Source organism: Athene cunicularia (genome assembly GCF_003259725.1).
Source record: "Athene cunicularia isolate RWA chromosome 7 unlocalized genomic scaffold, athCun1 chr7_part1, whole genome shotgun sequence".
In the NCBI taxonomy this organism is placed as follows: Eukaryota; Metazoa; Chordata; class Aves; order Strigiformes; family Strigidae; genus Athene; species Athene cunicularia.
The window spans coordinates 6,663,929-6,680,070 of NW_020799107.1; the positions used below are offsets into that span (position 1 = coordinate 6,663,929).

At 41.7% G+C, this 16,142-nt stretch overlaps 1 protein-coding gene across 5 annotated transcripts in view; it reads left to right on the forward strand.

The window, feature by feature from the left end:
* Window positions 1-16,142, forward strand: part of UNC80 (unc-80 homolog, NALCN channel complex subunit) — a 133,126-nt gene that overhangs the window by 42,604 nt on the left and 74,380 nt on the right. For 3 of the 5 annotated variants that reach the window (XM_026853080.1, XM_026853079.1, XM_026853081.1), the window contains exons 22-24: window positions 2,852-3,024; window positions 8,987-9,199; window positions 14,162-14,297. In XM_026853080.1, the coding sequence (XP_026708881.1) occupies window positions 2,852-3,024; window positions 8,987-9,199; window positions 14,162-14,297 (522 nt within the window). Of the gene's footprint in view, window positions 1-2,851; window positions 3,025-8,986; window positions 9,200-14,161; window positions 14,334-16,142 lie in introns of all 5 variants that reach the window. The other 2 variants (XM_026853077.1, XM_026853078.1) reach the window with 1 other exon arrangement.

Consider the following 16,142-nt stretch of genomic DNA (forward strand, 5'->3'; position numbering starts at 1 on the left):
GGAAGTTTATCACCATGTCCACAAGGATCTCTGGTCTGCATTGAAAAGCACATACCATTAGCAAAAATATTAGAGTAGTTGTACATGCCTGGGTGTGTACATACTTGTATGTGTGTAGTGAAACCAATGTGAGGCCTTTTCAGGGTGGGATGGCTTATAACAGGAGAACAGTAATGTTACAGAGGGCCTTCAAATTTCCAGTGCTTTTGTATCTTCCATAAAGATCAGCAGATTTTCTGTGCTTATGGAGAAGACAATAAAAGCCTGTTGAAGGTGGATGAGCACACTATTAAATAACTCAAGGTCTGAGCCTATAGCACAGTTTTGGAACCTATTTCTGCCTCCCCATTCTTGCCATTCACAATGCTATGCCATTACTTTGCTTACGCTTTTTTCATGTGGTGATTCCTCTTGTGTTTTTGGGTTTTTTAACATAGTAGACCAAATTTAAGACAAAACTGAGAGAGGATAAATACATTACAGCAAAAAACCCACAATAAAATGTAGAATAATTTGTCACATCATTTATGAATTGTAATCTTCATTGTGATTATCATCTAGACCACTGGAAATTGTGTTGGATATGTATGTAAGCATATGTGTGTGTGTGTGTGTGTGTGTGTGTATCTGTATGTGTGCATATGTATACATATATATATATACACATAAATATATGCACATTCATGCATAAAAAATGTTTATTTTAATTATCTTTTTACTGATACTAAGAAAAAAGCATATATACAAAAGTGAGTTACGGTATGTTTACATGAGACCCTTAACATTCCTTTGGGTACTCACTGAAGACATTGTGAGCGACCGTAGAAGTTGCCAAGGTGTTGAAGGCACAGCAGCACAGGCGAACCACAGCACATGCTTGCTCCGATGGGTGATCTTGCATTCGCACGGGAAGCAGCTGTGAGGGCAGGAGCTTGGGCATCCAGTGTCTTCCTATGGTAGGAAATGGTCTCTGCTCGCTGGGTGAGATTTTGCAGGGCTGAGCTGCGTTAGCATTAAGCCAGTGAGGGCTTCCCTGCTTACAGCAAGGCTACTCCAGGATGGACAGAGTGGGGGACAGTCGTCAGCTGCCTCTGAAGGATTCTGTTGCACAGCTTCAAGAAAGTACAAAGCTGGGACTGCAAAGGACTGCAAGGGGCTCTAGTGATAGACTGTAGGTAGCACCCCTGAGCCCAGATGGACACAGCCTCGGCTAGATCTTTACAGTGGGGGTTAGGAAGATGCCTTAGGCTTGCCTTTCTGTATCAGAAAGTCAAGTTTCTGTTATCTCATACAGGCATAGCCCTAACAGGGCCCTGAATAGGAAACATCTGTTTATACCTCAAATGAGCTAGTGTTACAACAGCCATAGCAGAAAGGTTCAGATAGCATGCCACAGGCTGTAAGGAAACAGGAGTTGGAAGAAAAGGGTATTTGTGCCTGCTCATTTATGTAAGTGTTCTACCTGTTCTTTCTACTTTATGTGTTCATGTGTTCCATTTTGAAAAAGTATTTCCCAACATAGGAACATATTGTTTGCTGGAAAACTATGTGCAGCTTCACTGGAGAGAAACAAGTCACAGATGTCATAAAGAAGCCTGTTGAAATTTGATTTGCCTCTGTCCTCAGGGGAAAAGTGAATATCTACATTGTCATTTTCTGTTGTGACTATTGTTTGTGGTACATAAGTGCTTTCCAAGTAATTCTGGGGAGTGCAATCTTAAAACAACTTTTCAGCCATTCTTCTTTCCTGAGGAAGAAGTCCCAAAGTCCTATAGAGCTGATGTTTTGCCTCTCGTCTTTCAAATCCATGTTTAATGCCAATCTTGAATCCTCCACTCAGTGTTCTCTTCAGTTCTTTATCCTGCAGTATTCTGTAAACTTTTGTACTGTCAGATGTAAACAGGAAGGGTATTATGGATAAAGACAAAAAGCCCAGAACCTGACTATTCTTATTTTGACCAGCCACCTTGGCCTTGAAACTCCTTTCCTGAATTTTTATCTGTGTCATTCTACCACTCTCAACTCTGGGTACTGACTGTGTAATGATCTTCTGGTTTCAGAAGTGTTCATTCCAATTGGCAATGGGATTAGTTGATTTGTCATTTGAACTCTATACATGGAGTTTAAAATCATGCTTGAAAGAAGACCTGGAGTGGGGTGCTAGCTTCATTTTCAAAAGGAACTCTTATTAGGGAGCTAATATATCTTATTAGGGCACAAGATACTTCAGGGGAGAGAGGCTGGAACGCTGATCATATGTAGGAGTTGAGTCCAGTCTCACTTTGGGTGTTCTGGTAATTGCAGAAGATGTATGCCTAAAACAAAGGACAGTATTTAATTTCCACATAGAACATTTCCAATATTTGCTGCTGATTTTTCTGTCCTAGTAGATGATATATTACTAAATTGATACATGATGAATAAGGTTTATGCATACTCCACTTTAAGGTAAATTTAGGGGCAATAGCGAAGCAAGATATGAGATTATTTGGGAAAAATAGACAGTAAGCAAGATGATCTGTGTTAAAAAGGTGGGGAGGACGGGCCATATCCTGATTCACCTATGTTGGAACAGATCCTGAGCTTCCACACTGAGTAGGGTGGAATTGTTTTGGGCAGATATCAGTATGATCAAGTCCAGAATCTGTAGCTGTACACCTATTTCGTGGAAGTCATTCATATTGTAAAAATGCCCCTGTTATCTTCAAGATAGTGCATCAAGGTGAGGAAGGGGTTTAGACCAAGACTGTACTCATCAGGATTTTTTGTTCCACTATTTTTATTGGTGAGAGACCATGTTCCCTTTTCCCTACCCCTCCCTGCATCCCCTCTGTACTCTCTACCTCTTTAGGTTGCCATAGCTTTGATGATCACTTGACCTCCCACCAAGAAGGAGGAAAATCCAAGAACGTTGTGAACCTGGGAGCAATCCGCCAAGGCATGAAGCGCTTTCAGTTTCTCCTGAACTGCTGTGAACCAGGCACTATCCCCGATGCCTCCATTTTGGCAGCAGCCCTAGATCTTGTAAGTCATTTGTTGGTGTATTTTTACCTGCTGAGTGAGAGCATGTGCATACGTGGTGGTCCGTTGTCATTCACTAATGCTGTTCATGCCCACACAGAAAGCAGGTAAAGCATCACAGCAATGCTAATGGGTGGTGCTGTTACTAGGTGGAGTTTTAACATCTGTGACTGGATGAGTATTCAGACAAAATGGTTCTCTTTTTATTAGCCGGCTCCCCATAATTAGATTATTGCCAGCGCAAAGCTTTTGTTGTCAGACTTCAACTTTTGCTCACAGCCATTCTGCTTCTGCTTCTAGTGTCAATAATAATCTACAGAATAAGGACTGAAGACTGGATAACTACCTGGAGAGGCATAGTAATTCCACTTAGGAGTTCTGACGGAGTTATACATTAGGCAACACTGAACTATTAGTCACCAGTGGAAAAAACTTCAAATGTCAGAGTGTGCATGCTTTTAAATGCAGATATTGCTAATTTGCAGATCCACCTCACAGAAGTGACACAATTCAGTCCCTCCTTCCTGACACTGTCTCCTCTGTAGGTCCCTCTTTCTTTTCCTTGCAGCTGCTATTTTTTCAACAGTCCCTTCCATTTCTAAAGCAGTGGCCTTCAGCCTGTGGTTCACAGGCCAGTGGGGCTCTCTGAGGTGCGTATGTGACAAGCACAGTGTGACAAATACAGCTATGAAAAGCCAGCCAATTACTAGTACCTTCTCTGCACAGTGCTCTTCTGCTTCCTTCCATAAGTGTTTGGATGTCTACAAACTGAAATAGTTGAAAGCCACTGCTCTCAGAGCATCCACATCCTCTCTATCCCTTTGTCTTCCCACTCCCCACTTCTCGCCTCTTTGGCTGCCATGCCATTTGTGCTCCATCTTCAGTTTTTTCACTCGCTGCTGGGGATGCCAGGCTCATGGGCTTTCCCATCCTGCTAGTGCTGTGCCCTGAGCTGTGCTGCCTTGCCTGCTCCATAGTTGTAGGGATGATACACACTGCGCACCACTCCTTTTTATGTTCTTCTTAACCTTGCATCCTCAGGCTGCCAATTCAATCAAGTCTGCATTAATATTGGCCCAAAGTCACTCTTGCTATCAGTTCACATCTAGCTCTACTGTTTGGACTCAACCCTGTCCATCTTACAGTAGATAGGTGTTTTCTTCATTAGTTCCCACTCTTTCTGTTGGAGATTGTTGTCCCTCTGGCTGTGGAAGCAGTGGCTGATAGGGAAGCCTGTCTCATGCTCTCACAGTCAGAAGTCCTACCAGTCAGGTCTGGAGTGAGCTGAGGAGGTGGCTTGTGGAGCTGGTCACTCCTGCTGGGTATGCTGCACAAAGACAACTTCATTCTTCAGGGCTGCCACCCCATCGGGACTGCTAAACTAGGACGGGGAATGTAAGGTGCATGGGCAGGAAGGAGCTCATTGCTGACAGGTATGTCACTAAGATCCTTCTGGAGATGCACAACTCTGCGTGCTAATAAATCACATTATAAAATGGGGGTTTGGCATTTTAGTCCCTATTGTCTGTAAATGTCTTAATTATTTTTCACATTTGCCAAACGGTTAAGCTACAGACCAACTTACTCTGTGCCCATATATGAAGTCAGCTGAAAGCTACCGGTCAGAGTAAACTATTTGAAGACGTCTGTTCTGACATCCAGAGCCTGCTTTTACAAAATAGAGTTTGAACCTGTTTCCTTTTTGCTGAATGATGCAGAAAGCTTTGGTATCAGAATTTCTAAAAGATCTGCAGCTAAAGATGAAAGAAGCCTTGTTCTAATTACAGACTTCGGAGACTCCTTACGAGTAGCCACTCAGCTGGCATTTTGTCTACAAAGTAGTGGAGGTATGTGGAAGCTAAGAAGTTACAGGCACTGCAGGTTTCAAAGATAGCTTGTTATCTCACTATTGCTTAATGGCAAGGTATGCTGTTATGGAAAAATCCCACACAATAGAGCACACCCAATGGAAAACATTCTGTGTTTTTCACTTCTGTTTCAGGCTTTTGAAGCAATACTTTGAATGAGGTTTGATGCAAATTAAAAGCTTCTTAAGTCATTTTATCCAGCCTAGTTGCTATGGCAACCTTTAAAAAATAAAAGGGAAACAGCTCCAGTTTCCATTCTTTCGTAAACTTTTTGAGGATGTTTTTTCACACAGATTTTCGAAATTCCATTCTTACACCAACTTCAAGATCTTTGATCAGCCTGGAAGTTTATACAGGTTTGCCACAGTGATTTAAGGAAATTAGAACAGTGAATCAAAGGCTGCATCCTTATAGAGGTAATGATTTATTTATATATTAAAATGAGTATTGCCTTAGGTGTAGAAACTATGTTGTTAACATATTTTCCTAGAAGCAGCATCCATCCTTGACCAGATTTTATAAAGCTACAATGAATTTATGACTTTGCAGATGTTCAGTGACAATGGATAATATGTCGCAGACAGTTTAATCTTTATGTCACCAACTTAAATCCAGACCGGGCAATAACAAAATTGCTTTTCTTTCCCTTTTTAAAAAACTTTGGAGGTTGAAAGGCAAGTAACATGATATTTCAGTCTGTGATCGAGTGTCTGCAGAGTTCTAATAAACAGCTGTGTAGTACTGTATAAAGGTGTTATCTAAAGTATCCTAATTAGACTAGTGTAAATGACTCCAGTGGGGAAATATAAGCTTTCCTTTGACCAGTTTAGCAATGTGTGACACCTGTCACCATTACGATTCTCCAATAAGATGTGTGCACTGATCTGTTCTAACATGTAAATCTCTTACCCTTGTTGAAATGCCATAATGGCACTGCTTTATGGCAGGGTTGTGTTTGAGAGGACCTACTCAATGTTGGGTTTGCAGAAGCAGTGTCGAACCTGTAAGAATACTTGCCAGTATCCTGACTCCACTTCACGCACGGCCTTAGTCAGGCTCTATTCTTCCCATGTCTCTGTTGCCATAGCAGAAATATTTGTCCATAGGAGGGCATATGACCTGGAACAAAATCAGAGATTGCTCCAAACAGGTCCTTAGCATAGATGTCTGGGAACAGAAGCAAACAGCTGTGTCATGGATTGTACTTGACCACTTTTAGATATAATCAGAGAGACTTGAACTAATGTTTTTGAGGCAACTCTCCAAGACATTGGTTAATAATTTACTCATGACCTGTCTTCATATAGCTGCTAAGCTATTTCTCATGCCAGACTTACCTTGGGGCTAGACAAAGCAGAGCTATCCAGTCAGCATCTTTTGACAGTACTTGAATTTAGTTTATTTACTCTTAAAAGTAGATTGCACTTTTAAAAGTTATTTTGCACTTTTTTTTTTTTCTTGAAGAGATTGGTGGGAATTAATTTTTGTTCAAAGTGCCTTGCGGAGTACAAGAAGGGGCACAAGAAAATTGCCACTGGTTGATTAGTCTTATTAAACTCATTATCCTTGAAAACAAAACTGGACCTAAATGCTCTGCAGTCATAAAACTCTGCAGAATCAGCTTTACACAAACAGTAATGTAATGCTGTAAAATTCCTAATCCATTCTGTATTTGGTCCCTCCCACCCAGGTCATCACTTTTGCTGTTATTAGCACCAATCGGGTTATCTGTTGAAAAGCTCCAATGGGAGTACTTGAAATTTTGTTAAGAAAATGGTGTATTCTTATTAATGAACAATTTTCAAATTGATACAGTAGGTCAGATGTTAAAAGTGGACTTGTGAACAGTTTCACAGCCACAGGCAAGCTTGTGAGAGTATTGCTGCTGTGTTAAGTTTTGACAGTGACCATGGTAACTTGTGTTCTTTTCAGCTATGCATCACCTGCCTGATTCATTTCTCTCCATTTGTGATGTGTTTCTCTGTGGTGTGAATCCATCCCTGTCCATTCTGTCACATCTTCATCTTTTTCTTGCTGCTGCTTCAGGTTTCTCTGAGCCACAGGTAAGCAATCACAGGGAGCTTGTGCCTCGTGATGTTCAGAAGGTCCTCCTTCATGCAGGAGTCTTTCAGTGATTTTTAATTTGGAACTCCTGCTCCTCCCTTTTACCCCCCATGCTACATATCCTCCTTTAGTTATAGTAGTTGAGTGCATTCATAATGTTTACAACACGCATCTTTACAAGATTCCTATATGCTAAGAAATTGTGACCTTACCAGTGGTAAACTAAACCAGGAGGAGACTAAGGATGGGGCTTAATCTTTTTGCATATGTCTCCATGGTTAAGGTTCTGCTCTGAGAGAATAGAAGAATAAAATCTCACCTATTCTGTGTTCTGTATTGCATGTGAGCAAGAACTAAGCTGTAATGGTTTTTCCTGGTGCTAGATATTAGTTTTGTTTCTGCTTGTCAATGAGTGTCTGGTTTCAGATTTCTGCCTTCCTTGTCAGAACATTGGGCCAGCTTTAGTGTTCTTATTCAAGAGAATTGCAAAATTATTTCTATTTTCTTCCAAAATTGGAATAAAATATGAGCAAAAAGCTGCAACAGGATTTGTGTCAGGAAAAAATTAACATATATTTTCTTGTTAATGAAGACAAAACACGATCTTTTTCTTTTATTTTGCCAGCCCCCTAAGAGGATTGACTTTTTTCAGTCCTGTTGGTAGTGAATTCTGGCTGTAAGTTTAGCTGCAGTACAGAATTCCTTAAATCTATTGCCAAACCTTCGGAGCATTGATCCAAAATTTCTTACTTTCAAATTTTGATTAAAGCACTACTGGAGGCACTGTTTAATAATGTTCCACAGACCATCTTCCATGGTCTCAGGACCCGTCTGTTATTTATGGACCACAGATGAGGAACCTCCCCATATAAGTAGATGCCGATCTGTTTAAATTATCTCATTAAAGCTGTCAGCATCTGAATGTGGGGAATACATGTTTGTGCTCTGTGAAATCTCTGTTAGGGAACCTTTCAAAGCCAGCTCGTAAACTGTGAAGACTGTTGTATTCTTAGTTTTACAACCTGCTGGGCACAGGTGTTTTTGCTAGTGAAAATTACAGGAAGACAGGCGGGAAAGTAAATGGAAATGAGGAAAACCATTTGCTTTTAGTCACTTTCCATGTCTGTGAAGATGTTATTTTTGCAGTTGTAGACTGCTGGGGAGAAAGCTTCTTCCTGAGTCTAAGCTACCCCTTAGGAAACAAATTATAGTGTCCATTTTTGAACATGTTTTGCGAGTTTCAGAAGCATTCTTTATTGGTCTAACATGGATCCTGCTGGGTGATTTAACACAAACTAAGATACACTCAATATCATTTATCCCATTAAAGTGCTCTTCCAAGCTGGGGGCAGGAGGATTTTCCTCTGGAAAATAGTGAATCACTTCAAGACTCAGCTTCCCGATGTTGCTTCAGTACTAAACTGTCTGATACTTGCTAAGGCCATTGAAGTTAAGCCAACGAAATTTTATTGACTTATGCCAGAAATGGATTTCACTCTCCTTGTTTTAAGTGCAGAATAGCACTCTTCGTAGTTTCAGCAAGCCTCCATTCATGCTGCTACCCCCAAGATACGCAGGCAGAACTTAACATGACAAATGCTAGGATTCATGTGGCCGTGCTGCCATTTGCACTTGCAATATTTGCAGCCTTACTAGTGAAAGTGAAAAGAAAACTTGAGTCATTCCTCCAGTAACAGTGACAGTAACAGTCCGCTTTTTAGCAGCTACGTGGTTTCTGAAAGAAAGCATTAGAGGGCTACTGATACAACGTGGTTTATAAAGTGGCTCTTTCTGTCCCTCTAGTGGTTCGACTAAGCATAACTCTTCAGCGTTCGTGAGCCTTGGTTTTATTAGCTCAAGAGGTGAGACTCACAGCAGAGATCTTGGTTTCAGATTTTCATGAAGAGATTGCTCAGTCTGTGTGACTCCATGGCAAGCTTGCAGAGCAATTGATTAAAGCACAAAATCCTCTAATGTTCAGAGAGTTTTCCCAATGTATCTGTATTTAAGGTGATTTTTTGCAAACGTTTCAGGAAGCTCCTGTAGTGGCGAGAGCAGCCCTGTTCCTTGAGTGTGCACGCTTCGTTCACCGCTGTAATCGTGGCAACTGGCCTGAGTGGATGAAGGGCCACCATGTGAACATTACTAAGAAAGGCCTGTCCCGCGGACGTTCTCCTATTGTGGGCAACAAAAGGAACCAGAAGCTGCAGTGGAATGCAGCTAAGCTCTTCTACCAGTGGGGAGATGTAAGTATTTGTTTCTCTTCCACTTACATTAAAAAATATACCAAAATGTAATATACCAAAATGTAAAGGTAATTGTATCCTGTGCAGAATTTTGTTTCCAGTAAAAAGTGGACTCATAAGCCTCCCTTCCAACTTGCACTTCACAGCCTGCCAAGGATCAGCTCTTTTCCAAATGGAAACAGAATTTGCTAGGACATAACAGTGTCTCCTTCCCCCCCCACACCCTGGCTGTGTTCCCTCAGAGGATCCATTTGGTCCACTCTCCTGCTCCCAGCACTTGGCATGTGTGAATGTCTAAGGAAGAGTAAGAGCAGGGGGTGTGATACTACTTGCTTTTTTCTAGCTTCCAAATATTTTTAGCCTAGGGCTGCTTGAGCTAGACATGGTACTGTATTATTTAGTGATGGATTTCTCTTTGACATACTTACTGAGCCTCTCTTGCACCCATACAAACTGTTAGCATTCATCCTTCTTTGGCAAGATATTCTACAGGGCTACTACATGACATCAAAAGAACTGCCTCCATTTGTTTTAAGCTTGGCTTCTTCAAGTTTTATTTGATGATGATCTCTTACCATACATGAACTAGGTGATTGCCCTGTCTGGCCCTGTCAGTGCCACTTGCAGTTTCCCTGGAAACCCACCAGGTTATACCTGCTGAAGGCCTCACATTTATTCCAAATCATTTCACACAACTCAAAATAGTTGGAGAAGTTCCCTTAACCTCTGTGGTGTCTGTTTATGTAGAAGTGAGCTTTATACTTTTCAGCTCTTTTCACAAAATCAGAGATTTTTACAATGAGCATCATGATGCAAAAAAACCTCCAACCAGCCCATAAAATGCAAGGCTCAGAGGAATTTGAAAATTCTACAGTCTTGGGGTACTTACGCAAGTCAGGCCTGTTTTGCCAATTATCAAGCCTAGCATAAAGGACACAGCCAGCATAAAGATGAACCAATAACCAAATTGTATTTGATACAAAAGGGTCAGTACATGGGTGAGTGCTGGGGGTACAAACAAGTCAATCAGATTATACATAATTGACATCAATCCCACTGATCCCAACAACACCACTACACAGCCAACAATGGGTGGAATAAATGGTGAAATGCAGTTTCCCATAGAAGGGACGGGAGACAACTGAGTCAACAAACCAAATACACAAGACCAAGGAAGCCACATACTGAATCTCTACACAGCCCACGTTTACAAAAGCCAGACCTGACTGGAGCCCAGTCCCAGGGAGGCAGGAGGTCCTTCCCCAACAGGGAACTCTGCACAGGACATCCACCTCACAGACAGACACTGCCCCTGCCTGCAAGGGGTCCCAGCTTTTATCCCTCAGTGGGACACCTGACCTTTGCTGACTTAATGTGGGACACCTGGGGCTCATTTACCCAATGGCTCTGTCTGCAAGGCCGGCCCCACCCTGGAGGGAAGCCTAAAGGTAAACTCACCCCCCCTTTGGGAAGGGCTGTGGGAATCACCCATATGTCAGCCTTAATTTGGGGCTTGGGGTTGAAACCCCAGTATTTCAAGGCCAAAAAAGCCTTACTGACCCATATTCTCCTAGGTTGAACCAACACATGCTTATCAGTGGAGCACACTGTTGGGAACCTTGAGCTAGTGCTGTCCATGTCAATATATTCCCACTGTAAGATGCAACCCAGCGGGAGAACCTAGCTTGGGTCTGAGCATCCAAGCTGATAAGCTTTGTCTCTTGGTAGCTCTCCTTCCATTTCTGAAGCTAACTTAGGGAGTGCTACCTGGGCATCCTACTCTCTGGTATGTCTCAAACACAGGTGACTATCTTAATAACAGCACAAATATCAAAGTCCTTAAAAAAAGTACATAGTGAGAATGTATTTGCTTCTGTATTCCATGAAGTCACCACTTTAGCCTGACTCCTTTGAGAACTCCTTCCAAGTGAAGAATATAGGATTATACAGTCCTTGTATTTTTGCATGTGTTGCTGACAGTCAGGACTATCTATCTCTGTGGATTCTGTGCTTCTAGATGTTCCTTTTTTTCAGATTCTGACAAAAATGGGAGCAAGCAAGTCAGTAACTATTAGAAGCCAGTTAAATTCTCCCTCAGCTGCCATTTTTAGAAACTGTAATAGCTTTAGCTGGAAAAAATCCAGGAAAGTTTTCTTTTTGAAATGTTAAAGTACCACCACGTGATGCAAGGTCACAAGAAAGGAGCCAAGGAAATTGGATGGCAGGCAACTTAGCATAATTCTTTTCCCCTTAACTTTAATGGCATCACAAGACTTATCTGGATGTGTTCTCCATACTAAGAATAGTGCGTGTTTGCTAACTGCTTAGGAACATCCCAGAAGGGAAAAGCCTTACTTTTACTTTACTGTAAGGAAGGAGAAGATTTGGAGAGTAGTCTTTACAGTGCAAATTTCTTCTCTTTTCACTGTAAGGTGTCCTGCTGCTCAGTAATATTTCTGTTTCTTCTCACTGGAGGCTAGGACAGTACAGTTACCCACAGCATCACTGGCCCCCAGACTCATAACTGAGGACTGGTCTGCGCATAGCACTGGTGAGGTGCAGTTTCTTTGTGTCTTCTATGTTGAATGCTGGGCAAGGCTAGTCCTCTGGCAGTTCTTTTCCTCCCAGAAGCTGTTTCAGATGAAGCTGGCTGCAAGTATAAGCAGCAGCCACCAGCCAAGCCTGTGGGGCTGAGACCCTGCAAGCTGTGCTCCTTAGGTGGCTGCTTTTGTTGGCCCTGATCAGATTCCAACCAGATAGGCTGAACTGTGAGGACAAACATCTTTCTGTTGCTGTAGTAGAGGCCCCTGATGTAGAACACACGACCGTTTCTGTGTGTTAATCTGCCTGTTTCACCGTGGGTAATATCAGCATGAAGGTCGGAATGACTGTGCACTCACAGAGTTCCCAAGCAGCTCCAGTACCAAGAAGATGGGCTATGTCATCCAGCCCATCTCTGCCTCCATGCCACCAGATCCTTGTCAACACTACAGCACACCATCCTTGCTGTGTGGTGGCAGCAGAGCTGCTGCTCTGGAAGGAAGATTCTTGGACAGAGAGAAGAGAATATATTAGTCTCTGAATGCACTGAGGCCTTGTTCTGGTTTTGTTGTTTTGTTTTTTTTTCTTGCAGTAAATAAGGCTGGAAATTTGTGCTAATTGTGGGTCCTTGCTTGTCTGTCATTGCTCACTAATTATGATATACAGTGCTACTGTCAAAGTTTAGTGAGACCAAGAATGAATGTAAAACCTTTTTTCCCCACTCAACTCCTTTAATTCAGCCTCCCTAGGAGACATCAGAGAATAACAGTGGTAAACCCTTTCCACATGAAGTGGGATTTGGACAGCCCATAACAGTGATAAACCTATTAAATCAAGCAATCTCACTTGTTAGGCTGCCTTCTGAAATAATATAATGTTAAATCTGTTCTGATCAGGTTAGTCTGTCACTTCCTTTGACTTCTTCTGTTAAGAGGCATTTTCTTTCAAAGTGTGCCATGCTCTCTGTTTGCTAGGAAAACCAAGGATAATTCATGCAGATGATACATGTTAGGAATTCAATGCTCATGAGGTAGGAAGATGTGGGATTATGTATGATTGCTTTAATATTAGGGTGGACAACACAGCATAAATAATATGTGACAAATTACTGCTTTGTGGAGGGGCATGCTGAACATGTCTTCCTTTAAATGCCTGAGAGACGTGAAGTTTGTTTAGCAATGTGCAGGCTCACAGCTGAGATTGGCAACCATTTGTGTCAGCTTGCAAACCACAGCAATACCATCTTACTCTCTTTGTGTAGCAGAGGCGACCCCTCTTCACTGTTGCTAGATTTCACAGGAACTGCTTGGTAGCAAGGAAGAACAGCCATAATAATTGACTGTTTATGTATTTCTGTGTCACTTCAGCCAAGACAGAAAAATTATTTGGTGCTGGCATGACCATCAGTTCTGATTTGTAAAAGATTCAGAAATCCTCTTTAGTATCTTTATCTGAAACTATCTCAAAATGAAAAATGGCCAAATGGCAAGTACTGATGAAAACTCAGTAATTAAACACATTGCATCCCTAGCAAAGTGATGATATCACAGGATAAAGTTTTTCATACTTGTCTGTGTTCTCTTCACCTACCTGCAGCAAAGAAAATCAAGAAAATCCTTAAGAGCTCTGAAGTCTCTTAAAAGGAAAACATTCTTCTTTCTAACACACCCTTATCTTTAGCTTTGCTGACAGCACCATGAGGGCCATTTACATGCTGATAATGATTCTGGCAAACAGCCACAAATAAACAATCAATGCCCTCCTGGAGCATGTAACAGTATCCATTGGAAATCTGTCTGTCTGTGTTCTTTACATGGATCCCCTCTACAACATTACCCATGCACCTTCCCAGCTTTTACAAATATATTGTCATTTTGGAAAGTGCAACAGGGACTCTCTCCTTTAAAGATCGAAGCAGGCTTTCCCATGAGCATTCAGCAGTTTTGTGGAAGAGACAGGAACTGGATTTCTAAGTCACAGGATAGTTTCTTAAACAGAAGACATACATTCTCAGTGAAAAGGCTTAGCAAAAATCTGGTACGCATATATCAAAGGAAAAAGAAAAGTGGAAGAAATTTATACAAAATAGTGACCTAATCTCCTCCTGCCTGTCATGTGCTGGTTTGTTGGGGGGTTTTTTGTTGTTTAAGCAAATCTGCAAAAGCTTTTCATCCTGAAATTCTGTGAAATTTGACACTCTTTCCAAATTTTGGTTAAAAAAAGGGGAGTATAAATTATGATTTTGATAGCAATTAATCTTTGCCATCCCTTTCTTTACTTTACAGACAGTAAAATTAAAGCCAGGATACTCTGTTCTGGTTGGAACATCTCCACAGCCTTCGTGGGGCACAGCCCTCAACCACCAGTGAGCTGGGCTGAAATTCTAACCTCCTCGTGCTGTCTCTTTCTCCGTGTCTGCAGGCAATCGGTGTCCGCCTCAACGAGCTGTGCCATGCTGAGAGTGAGAGCCCTGCCAACCTGCTGGGCCTCATTTATGATGAGGAGACCAAGAGGCGCCTGAGAAAGGAGGATGAGGAAGAAGACTTTTTAGATGACAGTAAGGAGACTCCCTTTACTACAAGAACCCCCGCTTGTAAGAACCTCTGCTTTAGGAGCACTTAATTTTTCTTCTCTTTTCATCCTCTTGCCACCCAGCTGTATTTTCCAGTCCCTCACCTTCACCCCAGCTTCCTCCCCTGTTGTTTCCATGCCTGGATGTACAGATGGGTAGCAGCACTGAGAGACTTTGAAGGAAAAGGGGGGGAAACCAGGCAGTGAGTTGCAATCCTGTATACTGGCAACTGCAATTATAAGCAGGGTAACAATTTATTTCTTGAGTTTTGCTGTCACCTGAGTGCCAAAAGTGGTTCAGACTGCCTCCCTTCCCAGTTATTTCTGCCAAAAAATATTTGTGTAAGATCAGCTGCTTTTCTTTTTCTTAACACTGATGAGTTGTCTCCTCACCTGATGTGAATTGGCACAGCTCTACCAAACACTTTTAAACCTTGACTTCAGTATATTTGCCCGATTCTCAGGCAGAAATATAGCACAGTGGTGTAAAAAGTATCATTAAAAATCTGTATAACAACCAAATGACTAAAACACACACATTTGTGCCTGTGTGTACATAAGGGTGGGAGGGGGGGTGACAGATCACTGATTCTGAAAGTCTAGATAGGCATGCAAATTATAATAAACCATGTGAACCAAAATAAATTAAGTCAAAACACATACTGTTGTAGGTGAAGGTGGTAACGAACATTATGTCCTCTCCAGACACCATTTGTATATACATGTGTGCTGTACCGTACTGGTTCCTGTGTACACGTACTGTTGTTCGCCATTGGATGTGGTGTGCTAGCGCTGTTCGTGTATCTTCTGGTTTCTTTTCCTGTGGTTCTGGGTTTGTTCTTGTCACTGCATAAAGGACAACTTTGATGTAGAGAGGAGTAGGTGGAAGCAGTGAAATGGCATTTCTAGAAAATGATCTCAAGAGAAGGTACTGGCCCTAAGCTAGACCTTCACATGTGCCACTATGTGGTGTGCCAGCGCTGGCAGCTGCATGAACGTGGGTGGCTGTTCTGGATATGTTACTGGCCCTTCAGGAGGTATATCCAAAGCAAGAGAAGGGTTCACCCAAAATTTTCCCTCTCCTGCACCATGAATGAACAACTGCATTCCCATTACTGAGTGACAGAATAGGCTTTCTTGTCCACGTTCAGCCACTGATACCAGGCACTCAAGGGGATATGGAGCTGCTGAAAAAGGGTGGCCTAAGACAAGCAGGGAGAATAGGGTGTGGTCTAGAAAGCCATTTAAAAATTCAAGTACAGTCCTGAAAACCAGGGTCTGAAAATAACTGATCTTCATTCTTGCTGAAGGCAGCGATTTTTCAAAAGCTGCCCTGTGTGCTGTAGGGAGTAGGCTGAGGAGCATAAAATATGCAGTTGGATATTCTGTTACACTGTACGTCTCATCTGTATTTGATAGTTCAGATTATTGTAGTCCCTACAAAGTCCATAATTTGTTGCTGAGAATGTGTACAGAGGAATTAGCAAGCATCACAGAATTAATCTGGTTTTATCTGATCCCTGTGGTGTCCTCTCACTTGTTTGTTTTGGACTGTTTCTTTTTCAAAAAGTATTTAGATCATACAGGGGGGGAAAGCAAATGAAAACACAAATCTCTCTGATATGGATATAGATGTTAATATCAGACATTATTAAAAAATGGGTGTGGTTAGTTGGCATCACAACTACTTTTTTTATTTACTTTTTTGCTCTTATTCTAAATAGTATTTTTCAAATTGATCAAGCACTGAAGAATCCTTCATATTTTCAAGCTTTGAATGGCATTAGATGGGTTACAAAGTGTAGGGTTTTTGAAGCTAATTGTTTAGACT